At 43.8% G+C, this 16,598-nt stretch overlaps 1 protein-coding gene across 3 annotated transcripts in view; it reads right to left on the bottom strand.

The window, feature by feature from the left end:
* The window catches only part of PDXDC1 (pyridoxal dependent decarboxylase domain containing 1), a 54,252-nt gene extending 41,577 nt beyond the window's left edge, over positions 1-12,675 (bottom strand). The window contains exon 1 of one of the 3 annotated variants that reach the window (XM_080830259.1): positions 12,481-12,675. In XM_080830259.1, coding sequence (XP_080686385.1) covers positions 12,481-12,501 — 21 coding nt within the window. In that variant the 5' untranslated portion in view covers positions 12,502-12,675. The remainder of the gene's footprint in view (positions 1-12,480) is intronic. The other 2 variants (XM_080830258.1, XM_080830261.1) reach the window with 2 other exon arrangements.
* Positions 12,676-16,598: the final 3,923 nt, after the last annotated feature.

The raw sequence follows: 16,598 nt of genomic DNA, 5'->3' as shown, positions 1-16,598 counted from the left end.
GGATTAGGGGCCTCAAGTCGGCTTGATTCTTGGACTGTCATGTTACACCTGAAACCCCTTTGGAAGGCAGAGCCTAATGGGCATCAACACACTGGCTCTAAGTACAACACAGCTAGCATTTTCCTATAGGACTGGAACATGGTTTTTCAGTTGAAAGTAGACAAAATAGCTGACTTAGTTTAGAACTCTCTTATGAACAGTACTTATTTTTAAACACAAGAATTCACATGTGATGACAAGACACACTGCGGAAGGCAGGAGCGAAACGCAGCTTCGCGTTCTCTGGTGTGAGTCTCTCCATACAGAGCCCGTGCTCACTGAGAGGAATGGCTCACATTTAAATCGTTCTGGCTCCTCCTCTCATTTAGGAAGCAAAGTCGAGGGTGGAGCAGGTGGCGGAAAGTGGGTGGCTAGGGAAAATAACATTTATAGTTAACTTCCAGTAAATTAAATCTGAGTGTGATGGGACTCCAATGCCACACACCCTCAAGGGCTTGTTAACTGGAGAAATCCAAAATATAAAGTGTTACCCAGCTGCAGGATAATAATAAGCTCCGTCAAGGAATGCTCTAGGAAAAATGTGTATTTGTTAACTGGTTCCTTCAAACTAAAAACCATGCCTCCTCGGGCTTCTAGTGAGGGCAGCCGTGATTATCTAATTCATATTTCTTATCCTCAGTTCCTGTTACAGTGCAAGACAAGGCAGTTGCTAATAAACAACAGAAAGGCAACAGCCAGACACAAACCTAAATGCGTGAATGATTAAGTTTGTGTATCAGGGGATGTCTGGGTGGCACAGTCAGTTACAGCCACTGGCTCAGGTCACGATCCCAGGGTCCTGGGATCGGGCCCCACATGGGGCTCCTAGCTCAGCGGGAGCTTCTCACCATCTGTGATTCGCCTGCTTATGTTCTCTTTCTCTGACAAATACAATCTTTACATACATACATACATACGTGTAGACTGCTTGTTTAAAAAAATGTATCTATTATTCAGTATTTAGATTAAGATTGTTTTTGGCTCTTGAGGGGGAAAAGAGTAGTATCTGTCCTAGGTTCCTAGGAAGAATGTCCTTTTTTTTTTTTATTCCTTAGCACCAAGCACAGGATGTAGCACAGAAAAAGGGCTCAATGAGATCTGTGATCCTTGTTAATTACTAACAGTTACTGGACTGCTTCCTATATTCCAGGCATTATGCCAACTAATACTTTTATATGTATTATTTCCTGACTAATCCAAAGGCAGTTAGTATGCTTTAGGGCTGGAATTTATTTTTTTAATTTAAATTCAATTAATTAACTTAGTGTATTATTGGTTTCAGAGGTAGAGTTCAGTGATTCATCAGTCTTTTTTTTTTTTTTTTAAAGATTTCATTTATTTATTTGACAGACAAAGATCACAAGTAGGCAGAGAGGAAGGCAGAGAGAGAGGAGGAAGCAGGCTCCCTGTTGAGCAGAGAGCCCGATGCGGGACTCGATCCCAGGACCCTGGGATCATGACCTGAGCCGAAAGCAGAGGCTTTAACCCACTGAGCCACCCAGGTTCCCAATGATTCATCAGTCTTATATGACACCCAGTGCTCATTACATCAAGGGCCCTCCTTACTGTCCATCACCCAGTTACCCCATCACCCCACCCCCCTATACTCCAGCAACCCGCAGTTTGTTTCCTAAGATTAAGAGTCTCTTATGGTTTATCTCCCTCTCTTACTTCATCTTTGTTTTATTTTTCCCTCCCCTCCCCTATGATCCTCTGTTTTGTTTCTTAAATTCCACATATGAGTGAGATCATATAATTATCTTTCTCTGACTTATTTCACTTAGTATTATATCCTCTAGTTCCATCCACATTGTTGCAAATGGCAAGATTTCATTTTTTGATGGTTGAGTCATATTCATTATGTATATATACCACATTTCCTTTATTCATTCATCTGTGGATGGACATCTAGGCTCCTTCCACAGTTTGGCTCTTGTGGACATTGCTGCTATAAACATTGGGGTGTAAGGCCAGAATTTAAAACAAAGCCTGTACGACCCTAACCACTAGTGCTCTTAACCACTAGGCAATACTGCTTTTCAATTTTATAAAATAAGTAAACAAAGCAACTCACACTTTGAAAAAACCCTGTATTCAAAAGTCTTAATTAGAGTAAAGGCCTCCCTCTAAGCTTTTTAAAAGTAGGCTCCACGCCCAGCATGGAGCCCAAGGCAGAACTTGAACTCATGACCCAGAGATCAAGACCTGAGCTGAGATCAGGAGTCAGGTGTTCAACCGACTCAACCACCCAAGTGTCTCAGACCTCGTGTTAAGATGATCCTTCCTTGATTAATGTTTTCAGCTAGATAAAGTGTATCAGAAGGCTCTTCCTAGTGGGAAAAATTCACAGTGTCAACTAGATGACTAGATGACCAAAAACTTACCTCCAAACCAGGGCATTTTCAAGAGTGAAGGAAGCACTATTAATAATTAAGCCACGACAATAGGTATAAACTGGGAGCGTCCTGGGCCAACCAGGATGTACAGTTACCCTGGCCTTGACTAAAATGTTCATTCCAGAACTCATGCCCTTGTTCCATCTAGCGGAGCCCATGGAAATGTCTATGGTCACGGCTGTCTGAGTTACAAGGTAAAATCAAAGACAATGTATAATTTGCAAGGAGTGCACCTGAAGTCCAAGTATTGCCAAGGACTTCTTTTCCTACCTATAAACACATCTGAATCCATTTTCCCTCATTGAAATCTTGAACAAAGTGACCCGACTGAAAATCTGGGGCCTACCAGGAACAACTTCAGGAAAAATCCCTCTGTTAATGAAAAGGTCAACAGATTCCAACCAATCCTTTAGAGGCCAGGGGCCTTTAGCTGTTTCCTTTCCATTGTCTTTCCTACCGACCTTAAGCAAGTCAATCCAGGCTGTAAAGTAGGTGAGTGCGGGGGGTTTTCAGATGCTTTTCTAGGAAAGGGAGCAGAAGGTCAACTCAGACTTTTGAGCTGGACACCCATGGCCGCTGCTCACCCAGGTCCCTAAGCCTTAAAGAGGCTTGCAGCAGTCAGACTGTTAAAACAGTGCAACAAAGCATTTACAAAGTGTGTGTACCTAATCACGAAACCACTACATGCTCATTACTGACGATTCAGAGACAGCCATTAGACTGTTGTTAGATTGTAAATTCATAAATTATATTTCAGTTACGGCTGATTCTGCTGTGTAATGAAGTGGATTCAGTATTTTTGCTTCAATTATATCTAACAAAAGCACGTGGTATGGCTTAATGCAATTTCAAGGCTAAAGATGAACCATTCAATTGTTTGTACGATAATTGTCACAGAACTGCAACAGCTCATTTTGTAAAACAAGCTCCACCATTCGTTATTTTACAAACATTTAAGAGCCTTTTTTTTTAGATTTTATTTATTCATTTGACAGACAGAGATCACAAGTAGGCAGAGCAGCAGTCAGAGAAAGAGAGAGGTAGGGAAGCAGGCTCCCTGCTGAGCAGAGAGCCTAATGCAGGGCTCTATCCCAGGACCCTGGGATCATGACCTGAGCCGAAGGCAGAGGCTTAACCCGCTGAGCCACCCAGGTGCCCAAGAACCATTTTTATACTAGTTGATTTTCATCACTTTCAGTCAGTGTGGAAGAGGTAAATATCCTGCCACTATCAGAAGAAATATTACACTTGTAATGTGAAAACATCATGAATTAAAGGTCTCAACTTAAATGTTGGAGGAAAAAAGTCAAGAGTCAAATGCAAAGGAAAACAGTAAAAGAAGTCATGGAGTAATTCTCAAGTTTTCCAAAAGCTAGTAGGAAGTTCTAAATTTAACTGGAATAGGGGTGCAGGGATTAGCAGAAAAAAAAAAATCACTTACTTTTGCTCTAGGCTAGAAATGTATTAATTCAGTATAAAGTAATGCTGGCACTATTCCTACCCTTATTTGAAAATACATCCTACTTGTTTTGTTCTATTTCATTTTTTGAAAAAGATTTTATTTATTTGTCCGAGAGAGAGAGTGTGTGTGTGTGTGTGTGAAAGCACAAGCAGAGGGAGTGGCAGGCAGAGAGGGAGAAGCAGGCTCCCCACTGAGCAAGGAGCCCGATGCGGGGCTCGACCCCAGGACCCTGGGATCATGACTGGAGCTGAAGACAGGTGCTTAACTGACTGAGCCACACAGGCTTCCCAAGTTCTTTTTCATTTTTTAAAAACCTGCTGATCATGATCTGTTAAGTTGATTTGACATCCCATATATAGGATATAACCTGTGGTATGGATGTTGGGAGTTATTACCAAGCAGATAAATAACCATTTGTTAATAAAGTTTATTTACCAAGAAGTTGTTTATAAGAACCTTTCAAAAGTGGAAACTGCAGTAGAAAAATTTTAGGGTGTAAAATTTGACAACTGCTCTACAGTAAATTTTAGAATGTTCTCAGAGCTTCCAAGCATGCTTAATCAAGCTCTTGTATATATTTCCTCGGTGGAACCAAGTGTGACAACAAACATCATATACTTACTTTCAAATGAATTAGGAGAAAAAAATAACACCTCGAACCCTGAATTCTTAGACACTACCGTTTAGCAAAATCTAAGTTTAAAAAGGGGGGCAGATTACAGAACAGAAAGCGTATCTGGGACCCACTGTTAAGAGGCACAAGGGAACTTCTAGGGGAGATGCAAATGTTCCATATCTTGATTGTGCTCATGATTATATATCTGTGTATAACCGCCAAAATGCAACCTGGATCATCCAAGTGGGTATTCTTATTACACATAAATTGTCCCTCAATTTTAAAAAGGTGGGTGAACTGATTTAAAGTCAATTTAGAAGAAATATTAAGCAAATAATAGTGTAAATGGCATACTGATGTGGCAAAATTCAAAAATGGTATATGAATAACGGCTATTTAGGAAATACAGAGCTAACCCTTTATAGGGAGGCAGACCCCCGGAAGAGAGGGGAAAAGGAAGCCTAAAATGTAATCTTAAAATCTAAAAAGCACAACATTCATCAATAGAAGTGATACTGTAGTTTTAATAAGCTTTTTCATTGGCGGAATGTTCATAATTGGGGAGTTCTAGAACTATTACCAAAGAAGAACTAAGGCATGTGAGAATGCCAGCTGCTCATACTGGACAGAAGACTGTGATGTCATCAAACGCTAGTTTACAACATATGTGTTAGACATGTTAAAAGAAAAAATCACCACCTCGGAGTCTGAGTGGCTCAGTCGGTGAAGCATCTGCCTTCAGCTCGAGTCATGATCCTGGGGTCTAACCCCACATCGGGCCCCCTGCTCAACGGGGAGTCTGCTTCTCCCTCTTCCTCTGCCTCCCACCCCACTGGTGCTCTCTCTCATAAATAAACAAAAATCTCAAAAAAAAAAAAATCACTCCCTTTCTTCAATCAAAGCAATCAGAAAAACTCTAAAATCCTGCTTTTTGCTTTTTTGTTTTGTTTTGTTTTGTTTTTTTACGATTTTATTTATTTTATTTGAGAGCAAGCAAGCGAGAGAGGAAGCATGAGCAAAGAAAGGGGCAGAGAAGCACATGCCCCAGTGATCAGGGAGCCCAACTCGGGACTTGATCCTGGGATTCAATCCAGGACTCCAGGATCATGACCTAAGCCAGAGGCAGCCACTTAACTGACTGAGGCATGCAGGCGCCCCAAAATCCTGTGTTTCTAACATACTAACTACTGTGGCCTTCTACATCTTTCTAAACAAGGTGAATCCCGGAGAGATAATCATGCAACTATCATCAACTCTCTTAAAATCATTTCTTTTCCTCCCCAGTGAAGACACAGTGTCTGCTATCCAGCACTAGCTCAACAAGCACCCCAAACACTACACATCTCTGAGCAGCACCAAGGAGCCACTCCAGGAACACAGCTGTTCCTTTTAGGTCAAGGACAAGAGAAAATTTTTGACAGGGATTCTCTGGGAAGTTGATATAGTGCCTTGCAAACCTAGCTTGCTGTCTTGGCATCTCAATTCCTCCATTTGTAAATACTTTCGCCTGATTTCAACAGAACAGTTTTTCACTAAGAACTAGGCACTACTGGGTGCCTGGGTGGCTCGGTGGGTTAAGCCTCTGCCTTCGGCTTGGGTCACGATCTCAGGATCCTGGGATCGAGTCCCCCATCGGGCTTTCTGCTCGATGGGGAGCATGCTTTCCCCTCTCTCTCTGCCTGCCTCTCTGCCTACTTGTGATCTCTCTCTGTCAAATAAATAAATAAAATCTTGAAGAAAAAAAAAAAGAACTAGGCACTACTGTCTGTGTCTTCTAAGAAGTGGATACTCTTGGAAAACCTTTTAACTATCACGGACTCTATGCTTGAGTGTGTCTGTGAGAACATGAAGACATACTGTAATCACTGGCTCATTAAGGAGCTTAAGATTCCTCGCTGAAGAATATTCAAATATTCCATCGGGCATTAGGATCTAATCTTACCAATTCATCAAGAGGAGAGGCAAAACAGAACATATGGGCGAAAGAAGGGGCAAAAATAGCAGGGAAGTAAGAATCTGGTAGAGATAAGGAGGCAGCAGTTAGTAACATCAGATCAAACCTGTCACAGAAGCATGCAGAGGGTTTAGGAAAAAGGCATTCAGATCACTCGCCTTAAGATATGTGTTGGGAATGCTAGGGATTCAAGTCTAAGTTTCAACAACATATTCCTAGAGACCACTCCTCTGAAGAATCAATTCATTCAGGCTTTATATATATCATGAATAAATGCTTCCCAACAACTACACAGATGGAAAAGTACCACACACCAGGCAAGCTCTATTTCTAAGACGTTTACTAGTTCATCTGGAATCACACACTCATTCTGGAACACACAAAAAAATGCCTACAAAAAAGCATGCTAGAGTCCCTTGAAAATAGAACTCTTTCACTGAGATGTGCTTCTTATAGAGAGTGCTTCCTAGGACTTGGTGGGGATGGAATCAGAAAGATAAAGATACCCATTATCCTCACCAGTATCGCTCTGTCCCTTACTGAATGGGAACTCTGTAGGGCTAACGCTGCTAGCCACGTCTCTCTGAGGAAAGGAACCCACCGATTCTGAAGCCTTTGTGTGGTATCTATGCATCTTCAGACCTTCAAGGCTGAACTGTGTGAAAGTGCCTACATTCAACTGTTTTTAATGCACAAAACCCACACAACCTCATAGGATTCCACCTAATACAATGTACAGTCTAGTAAGTAATTCAGTGTCGCTAGGGTCCTGAGATCACTGTAGCTAAATGTTCCATGTCATGGAGTCGCATTTTATTTTATTTTTTAAGTAGGCTCCCCACCCAGCAGGGAGCCCAACACTGGGCTTGAACTCATGACCCTGAGATCCTGACATCGAGACCTGAGCTGAAATCGAGTCCGACACTCAACCCAACTGAGCCACCCCAAGGAGTTACATTTTACAGTGAAGGCTTTATCTTGCTGTTTCTGCTTTTCCGCATATAGGAAGAAGGTTTTATTAGAAGAGTGTACTCCTCCCTCAGTTCTTTTAAACTCAGAATGCATTTTCCACAGAAATAAAAAGTGGACAGGGTCCCAGGCTAGACGCAAAGACTATGCAACTTTAAGGCAACTAAATATTTATCATTTAATAAAGCAAAAAACCGCAATAACAGAAATCAAACAAAAAAATTAAAAATAATGAATATTTTTGTTTTGAATATTGCTTGGAAAAATAGATGTAAGCTAGATTTTGGACATTTTCAAAGTGACTGGAAACATATTTTTTAAATATCTGATTTAAACTTCAAAACGTGAAATGGGTTTCCTTTCCCTTCTGATCTACCAGCAATTAATATGAGGCACAATTGTACTGTAAAGTAAGCATTTACATTTTTTTTAAAGATTTTATTTATTTATTTGACAGAGATCACGAGTAGTCAGAGAGGTAGGCGGGGGGGGGGGGGGGGGAGCAAGCTCCCTGCTGAGCAAAGAGCCCGATGTGGGGCTCGATCCCAGGACCCTGAGATCATGACCTGAGCCGAAGGCAGAGGCTTTAGCCCACTGAGCCACCCAGGCGTCCCAAGCATTTACATTTTATTTACATTTTTTAGAAACTAGAAAAGACATGGTTCTGATAGTCTACCTAAAGAATCTCTTCTACAAAAATCTTTCCTGGCCACTCAATTCCATGCATTCCCCTTTTTATCCCACCATGCTATACAAGGATTTGTCTAAACAGGTATGCCCCTACCAGAACATAACCTCCTGCAAGGATCAGATCTTATTCACTTCGCGTTTCTCTCAGCACTGGGCTATGACCATAGCCGGGCTTCAAGAAAAATTATAACTCAAAGCAAGCCACTGCTTTAGGTGAAAACAGCTGACATTAAACACAGGCAACTCCTCTCTATAATTTTAACTCATAATCCTAGGTCTGGTGGCACACACAATGGACTGGGGACCATCAACGGCTCAGTCACTGACTGCCTCTACAATCTTGAATAAATCAAAAATCCCCGAGGCCATAAATTTTTAGGATCAGGATCTTTGTACCATATTTTCCTGGACACCCAGCATTTGATAATCATTTACCACTTTGGCCACCAAGCACCTGTATGCAAAATCGTTACATGATGATGATATAGGCGTCAGCTTTAAATGAATGTTAAAATTACAGGCCATCATCTCCCGTCCCCTTTTCTGGTAAGGTCTACAAAGTCAGACCACAGAAAATGGTTCTTTCCTTCTTTTTTTTTTTTCCATTTGAAAATGGTTATTTCAAACATGGCTAACAGGTATTCCTTTCGTGAGCTTTTAAAATACAAAACAGGAATAGAAATCCTGGTAGTCGTTATCAGTAATAATCAGGAACGTTCCAGTCACGCTCCTATTGCTCCTTATAAACCTGCCATCAGTAAGATGAAACAATTTTCCAAAAACAGGTCCAAAGGGGGTGGGGGAGAAATTTTGCTTAGAAGGAGTATAGGAAAAAATAATGGGTTGGGTTACAATTATTTTGATCTGAAGCAGGGTCAAAGTTGCCTCTTGTAGAGACAAAAAGTAAATATACAACAAATAAACGAGCCTCACTCTCTAGTACTGCCCAAGAGAACCGTCTGTGGTCATGGAAATGTTCTATGTCCGCACTGTCCGGTGGCGCAGCCACAAGCCACACCGTCACTCTAGAGCACTTGAAAAGTGCCAACTGAGAAACTGCATTTTAGATTTTAATCTTAACTAATCTAAATTTAAGGAGCCAAATGGGGCTAGTGGCTCCCCTACTGAACAGTGCAGCTTCAGATTTTCTAAGTCAGTGGGTCTCAACCAGAGGCAGTCTCCCCACCTGCCAGGGAACAACTTCTTCATTCTCTGACTCTGGTTCTCACACTACGAGAAATGCTGCTGATAGAGACCAGGGGTGCGGCTCAACATTCTACGATGCACAGGCCAGCTTCTCCCAACACGGCATTATCCAGCCCAGCATGCCAGCACAGCTGAGTTTAAGTTTACTCAAGGCTGGAATTAAAGTAAATGCAAATAAATTGCAATACGCTTTGTCCAAACATAATACCCAGGAAGAACGAGCTTTTTTAAGGAACAGGAAAAGGTCTGGGCTGTTGTACAAGTTTAAAGTTTAACTCCTTTAAAAAAAAAGGAGTTTTTACTGAAAAGTGTATGCAGGTGTGTTAACTTAAGATCTAAAGCATCAGAATAGTTATTTCCTGTGGCATTTTTAAAACTTGATTATTAACCTAAGTAAACACTGTGAGACTATGCGACAGGGCCTTGCCCCTTAATGAGTTGGACACAGAGTACTGGGGGTCTGAGGCCCCTGCTCCTACTCTTCCAGTCTGAATGCCTTGCCCCTTCAATTGACCTGTCTTGGTTTCTTGAGACCTCACTAATTTCAGATACAGTGGAGAGTACTGGGAACAAAGAGTGGTCAGGACAAGAAAACGGCTCTGTCATGGCAGGTCTCGCATCTACATATTACGTAAAGAAAAGGCAAGCACACAGAATTATATTTGAACCAAAGGAAATGTACTGACTGATTGTACTAGATGAGGACGGACTACTACATTCAGAGAGAGCTATTACTTGAAATTAGAGGATGGGAATCAAGTAACATTGTGGTTTCTGTAGCCAGTGTAAATTATGCAAGGATCCGTTTAAATGGGATCATTCAGGACTGCTCAAATAGTTTTATATTAGCAATGGACAATTTAGCAGAACAGCCTACCCCTCAAAGAAACAGGGAGAGCAGACACAATTCAATGTTTTTACTTTGATTCAAACTGTTTTTCAGAACATGAAACCCTCAATGTTCACATAGCAATTCTTTTTCTTTTCTGCCCACTTAGCACCAACCGAAATCGCTCATTAGATGTGAACAGGGAATATAAAAATAAGACACAGTCTTAGTCCTCAAACACTTGCATTCAGAATTTCCACACTGGCCTAAGGCAGAAACTTCCAGCCCACACATTCTGAATTCCTCAAAGATCACTGCCATTTTTGTGAATGCTCCAGCCGTAGGCACTCTGGAATTTCATCGCACTTCAGATCCTCATTTGGAGAGTTTACGATCCTTTGGCATCAATTAACATTTATAGGGAGAAACCAGTATAATCGACTAATTAAACGCCAGAAAAGTAGTATTTAAAGTGGGATTCCAACCCACTGTTTTTGCAGATTTGCCTGTAAGAAACTATTCTTGGAGGAAAGGTCACGCCAGTTCTTTAGGTTTCTAACTGAAAAGACACAACGCCCATCCTGTCTTATGAAACTGGACAGGAAACAACAAAGAAGAGGCAATTTTAGTATCATTTTATATTCAACTACTGGCATAACACAGGTGACCTAGACCAGGGGTTCTCAGCCTCAGCACGACTAACGTTTTAAGCACATATTCTCTGGTATTGAGCCTGTCCTATGCAAGGTGGAATGTTCAGCAGCATCCTTAGCCTCTAACCACTAGGTGCCAGCAGCATCTCCAACACCCCCCCCCCGGACCCCCAGCTGTGACAACCAAAATGTCTCCAAACAAGCTGCCAAATGTCCCCTAGGGAACAAAACTGCAACCGTGGTTGAGAATCACTGACCTAGCCTATAACTCAAAAGTACCAAAAGGTAGGGGTGCCTGGGTGGCTTAGATGCTAAGCATCTGCCTTTGGCTTTGAGGAGAACCTGCTTCTCCCTCTCCCTCTGCCTGCAGCTGCCCTGCTTGTGCTTGCTCTCTCTCTCTGTCAAATAAATTTAAAAAAAAAAAAAAAAAAAAAAGGTACCACAAGGTAGACACTGTGTACTAATCAAAAGCCTGGAAAGACTTTATTCCTAGCCAGCAAAACACATAAGGTTAAAAACATAATCTTTTTCTATTCTTGACTGCCTTCCACCCAATTTATGAGGTGTAAGCTATACACCCGGCTGTACTGGTACAATTACTCCCTTCATCCCTTCAACTTTCCAGTGACAAGAGAACCAATCTACAGCAGATGACACACTGGTGGGGGGGGGGCACGATGACAAAGTGTGACATTTCTGCCAGTTCAAAACCAAAATAAGGCAGCACCGCTCCCGAATTCTGCATGCACCAAAGAACAGGGTCTGCACGAGCAGACTCACAAGCTCGAAGACGAAGAACTTGGAGGGAAGACAGGTATCCAAGCACTGGTTCTCATCTATGAGCCCCAAATCAGGGACAATTAGAATCCATCCCCCTTGCCAGAGCAGTGAGCCAGGTACCTCCCGCGGCTGCTCCCCCAGGGCAAACCAGAGGAAAGCGAGGCTATCTGGGCACTTCGGGTTCCCACCCACCCCCCACCGGAAAGGGGGAATAGCAAACTCACCACCTACAGAAGACCCACCCCTTCTTGACCTCGGGACCAGGGGAGGAGTGGGCTCTTCACAGGTGTTCACAAACTACAGCGTCAGAATCACGTGCGGGAACTTGTTAAACAGGCAGATCCCCGTCCGCACCCACTGAGGGTCCGACCCCACGGCCGGAAATCTGGCTGTTTACCAACGGCCCCAGAGGATCCCTAGTCATGCTGAAGTTGGAAACCCACTGCTTCAACACTGTTTCCTCCCTGACTTGGAGACCACAGAAAACCTACAGGCTTGCAGTTGGCTCCGAAACCACCGGAGCCTCTGTCCACGCTCTTCTGGGGCCGCAAGTGGCTAGCTGTCACCCGAAAGGGGGAACCGAGCTCGGGCAGGCCCCAAGGTCGGCCCCGCGGCTCCCGCACCGGGCTCGGGGCAGAACCGGCCCGGCCTCTCTCGGCCCAAGGGGATCCGAGGGGCTCCCGGCCCCATGACGTGACCAGGCCTCAGCCGCGAGCGCCCAGCCGGACGCCCTCGCGTCCAGGCCTCCTCAGGCAGGGCCAGTTAGCCCCTGGGCCCCTCCCCGGTCACAATGGCAGCTCGCGACCGGGAAACAGTCACCCCGGAGCCAGGAGACCCCGGGCCGCAACGCCGCCACCTACCCCCTCCCCCCAGCTCGAGTACGGACCTTCTCCAGGGACGCGTCCATGGCTGAGGCGGCCGGCGGAGTCCGATGGAGGCTCCGCGGTCCGAGTGCTACTTCCGCCTCCCGCGGCCCGCCGCGGTATCCACGCTGGCAGCGCTGACGTCCCCCGCGGCCGCGGCCGGCGGGGCGGAGACGAGGAGGAGCTGCCTGGCGTCGCCGCGGGGTGGGAAATCTGCGGGGCTCGGGGAGGCGGGGAGGCGGGGAGGCGGGGAGGCGGGGCGGCGGGGCGGGCCCCTCGGGGGTGGGCGGGGCCCCTCGGGGTGGGCGGGGCCCTCTGGGCTTCCGTACCTGGCCGTCACGCCGGCCAGCCCTAACGTCCCCAGGTGAGGGGGGGAGGCACTGTGGAGTCGCTCCCAACACTCAGAAGCCCATCGCAGGCTTCGGGGTAGACATATCATAACCGCCAGTGATCACTCCTGCGCTGAGAGTCTGGAAATGCTAGTGACACACCTGTACTTCCGGGCCTAGGCTTCCAAGCTGTCCCCACTGTCAACATCCCTGAGGAATGGAACAGGCCATGCACCACGGAAGGGCGGGGCTGGCGAGCGCCCCCGCGCCTGCGCAGGATCGGCCGTTGACTAGGCGCCCCGGGAGTTTGCGGGGCTTCAGGTGTAAGGTTCTCCAGTGACGCGTGCTCAAAAAAGGTGCTGGTGCGATCTGGGGTATTTGTCTCAGATCCTCCCGCAGGATCCAAGACGGAAAAGACTTTTTGAGACAGCTGGTCCAGCTTCCTCCATTATGTGGAGCCGTAATTATGACTTGTCAGGTGATAATAATAATACAAATAATAATAGTCCGCTGCTCCTGTTCCACTTTATAGTGCAGCGACCCTGTGATGGAGAGGTCGTTATCCATCTCCCAGGGCCAGTGTAGGTGGGATCCAGACCCAAGCACCCTCACTGCGGCGCCTGTCCAGTACGCATCCTGCCTCATAAGCGCTCCCCTTCTTGCCGTACCAGCGTGTGTTTCTCACGAATGCGAGAGGGCGTGCATTTGCTTATTCCTTTAATGAGGAAGGAACAGACTTGTCTCCCACGTTTGCAGCCAGTAAAGCACTTCACCAAAGACCGATGACGTTACAACCACAAAACCATCCCCTTTCTCCCCTCTTCTGTGCGCGTCTCTTCCGAAATCTGCGCAAATGACTGCGTCGCATTTTCAGTGTAGTAATTACATGTTTTGTGCTATCTAACTTGTGTTTGGTAAATTGCCCAGTTATGTTAATAAAATTGTTTTCTACCGAAAGAAGCCTTGTGTGCCGGTTCAGAGCAAAACAAGTCACTTTTTCCAGTGTATTCTGAAAATGTTTAGGAACCCTTGCGTGACTCTGTTGGTTAAGCATCTGCCTCCTGCTCGGGTCATGATCCCAGAGTCCTGGGATGGAGCCCCACATCTGGCTCCTCGCTCAGCAGGGAGCCTGCTTCTCCCTCTGGCTGTCGCTCCCCCTGCTTGTGCTCGCTCGATCGCTCTCTGACAAATATATAAATAAAATCTTTTTTAAAAGAGGAAAGAAAACAGTCAAAAATTTAGAAAAAAATGAAAGAACTGTGCAGTGAACAGCCACGTGCCCTCTTTCTAGATTCTACAATGAGCATTTCCCTATATATGCTTGATTTCGTAAGCATGTAATCTATTCATGAATATGTCTTCTGTTTTGATACACTTCAAAGTTGCAGACATCAAGATATTTCATCCCTGAACATCTCATCATGGATATCATTAAAATTTCGTAATTTCTAAAGTCACACCTCCAAGTGTCTTTGCATTACATTACAAAGTAGATCGTAAAAAACAGAAACTAGAGAGATGAAACTAACATTTTCTATTCTGAAAGTAAACTTTAAAACATGAAAATTATTCCCCCCATGAAAAATGGGAATAACTGGTTTAATATTTACCCAAACAGTACTGCCTTTGGCAGCACATATACTAGTATTTACCCAAATATATTTGTCGGCTGCCACCTTGGACAGTTTCAAAGTTTTAAGTGTGATTTTTTAAAAAAGATTTTATTTATTTTATTTGACAGAGAGAGCTCACAAGTAGACAGAGAGGCAGGCAGAGAGAGAGGGGGAAGCAGGCTCCCTGCTGAGCAGAGAGCCCAATGCGGGGCTCGACCCCAGGACCCTGAGGTCATGACCTGAGCCGAAGGCAGAGGCTCAACCCACTGAGCCACCCAGGCGCCCCTTAAGTGTGATATTTAAAGGCATGAAGAGTGTTCACTTTTATTTGTAGAAGAAATAAAATTAAGTAACAAAAATCAGGAGCTGGAGAGGATAGGAGAGCTGGTGCAAGTGGCAATAAATTTCCCATTTTATAGAGTAAGGAAACAGTAGATTCTTTCTAAATTAAGTAACAGATACAAAGATTTTTTATTTACAAAATAGAAGGCAAAATCTATGGAATGGGAGTAGGGGTTTAGAGAAGAGGGAAAAAGAAATTGGCAATATCCCATTTTATTTTCTTCTGCACTCTCTGAATTTTTACCATTAGTATTTCTCTTATGAATTAAAAAAAAGTTAAGAAAATTACCTATAAAAATAGATTTCAATCATTTTTTAAACCTTACTCAGAAATTTTGGACAGAAGTCTGCAATTCCTAAAGGCAACTTGAGGTGGCAACACTGAGACCTTGCTTCCTTAGCTTCGTCAAGTTCATGAACACGGTTAAAAAAACAAAACAAAAACAACAAAAACAAAAACAGGTTTTATTGTTAAAATATAGGAACAGCTTAAAAGAAATGAATTGTCCTTGACTAACACCCTATAATCACCATCCCCTCCCTGAGAGGAAACTTCTCAGACACCACATAAGTCCTCTGGGAGCCCCTGCCCAAAACAAATCCGGCTCCCCCCACCCCAAGAAAAAATAACCACTTTCTGACCTTTACAGCAATCATGTCCTTACAATTCCTTTGCAGTTTTATCACCCAAATGTGCATCCATAAATACTATAAAAATATATCCATAAAAATATATACATAGTTTCTTAACATAGTCTCTCTCTATATTTTGTCATATATTTAAGTCATATGTATGTCATATATATTCATACATATATGATATATATAGTCACTTTTAATCCATAAGTTTTCCTAAATCTTTTTTCTTCCCTTTACATTTGATTTGTTGAAGACATCAGGGTTACTATTCTAGAATTTTCCTTAGCCTGGATTTTCCTCTGTTCTCTGTATTTCCTGCAAATTGGTAGATGGATCCAAGGTGTAATCAGGTTCAGGTCTGAAGTTCTGGGGACCTACTCAGAGACAGCTGTTGTTCTCTTCATCAACAGGTTTGTAGGGCACCTGGGTGGCTCAGTTGTTTAAGCAATGGCCGTTGGCTCAGGTCATGATCCTGGAGTCCCAGGATTGAGTCCCGCATCAGGTTCCCTGCTGAGCAGGGAGTCTGCTTCTCCCTTTGACCCTTACCCTCTCAAGCTTGCATGCTTGCGCGCTCTCTCTCTCTCTCTCTCTCTTTCAAAAATTAAAAAAAAAAAAATGAGGCATGTGCTACCTGGTTTTCTCTTTTTGTGTTGTTAGCAGGCGCTAACATTCTTTACTTTACATTAATTCTGACCTAAATGAGAAAAGCTGTGAATTTTCTCATGCCACCCACATTTTTATATCCAAGGAAGTTTGCCAAGATATGATTCTTATCATCCTTTCGTGGTTGTTTGACATAATTTTAGACTTGTAGGAAAGTTGCAAGAGGAGTACAAAGAATTCTCTTAAACTCTTCACCCAAATTCCCCAAATGTTAACATGTCACTGCATTTGTTTTAACGTTCTCTTTAAATGAATACATGAATACGAATACACACATGTTTTTTCCCTGATTCATTTCCTAGTTGGTTGCAGATGATGTCCTTTCATCTCTAAATAACTTAATGATATTACTCTATTCGTATTTGGGCAATTTTCCCAGTAAAGTCCTTAATAGAAAGTCTGGAATGGGGCGCCTGGGTGGCTCAATTGGTTAAGCGTCTGCCTTCGGCTCAGGTCATGATCTCGGGGTCCTGGGATCAGTCCTGCATCAGGTTCCTTGCTCAGTGGGGAGTCTGCTCCTCTGCCTGCCGCTCTCCTGCTTGTGCTCTCTCTGTC

This window comes from Martes martes, assembly GCF_963455335.1.
Source record: "Martes martes genome assembly, chromosome: 18".
Taxonomy (NCBI): Eukaryota; Metazoa; Chordata; class Mammalia; order Carnivora; family Mustelidae; genus Martes; species Martes martes.
Note: the sequence above shows the minus strand (reverse complement) of the source record. Positions and strands in the feature narration are given on the sequence as shown.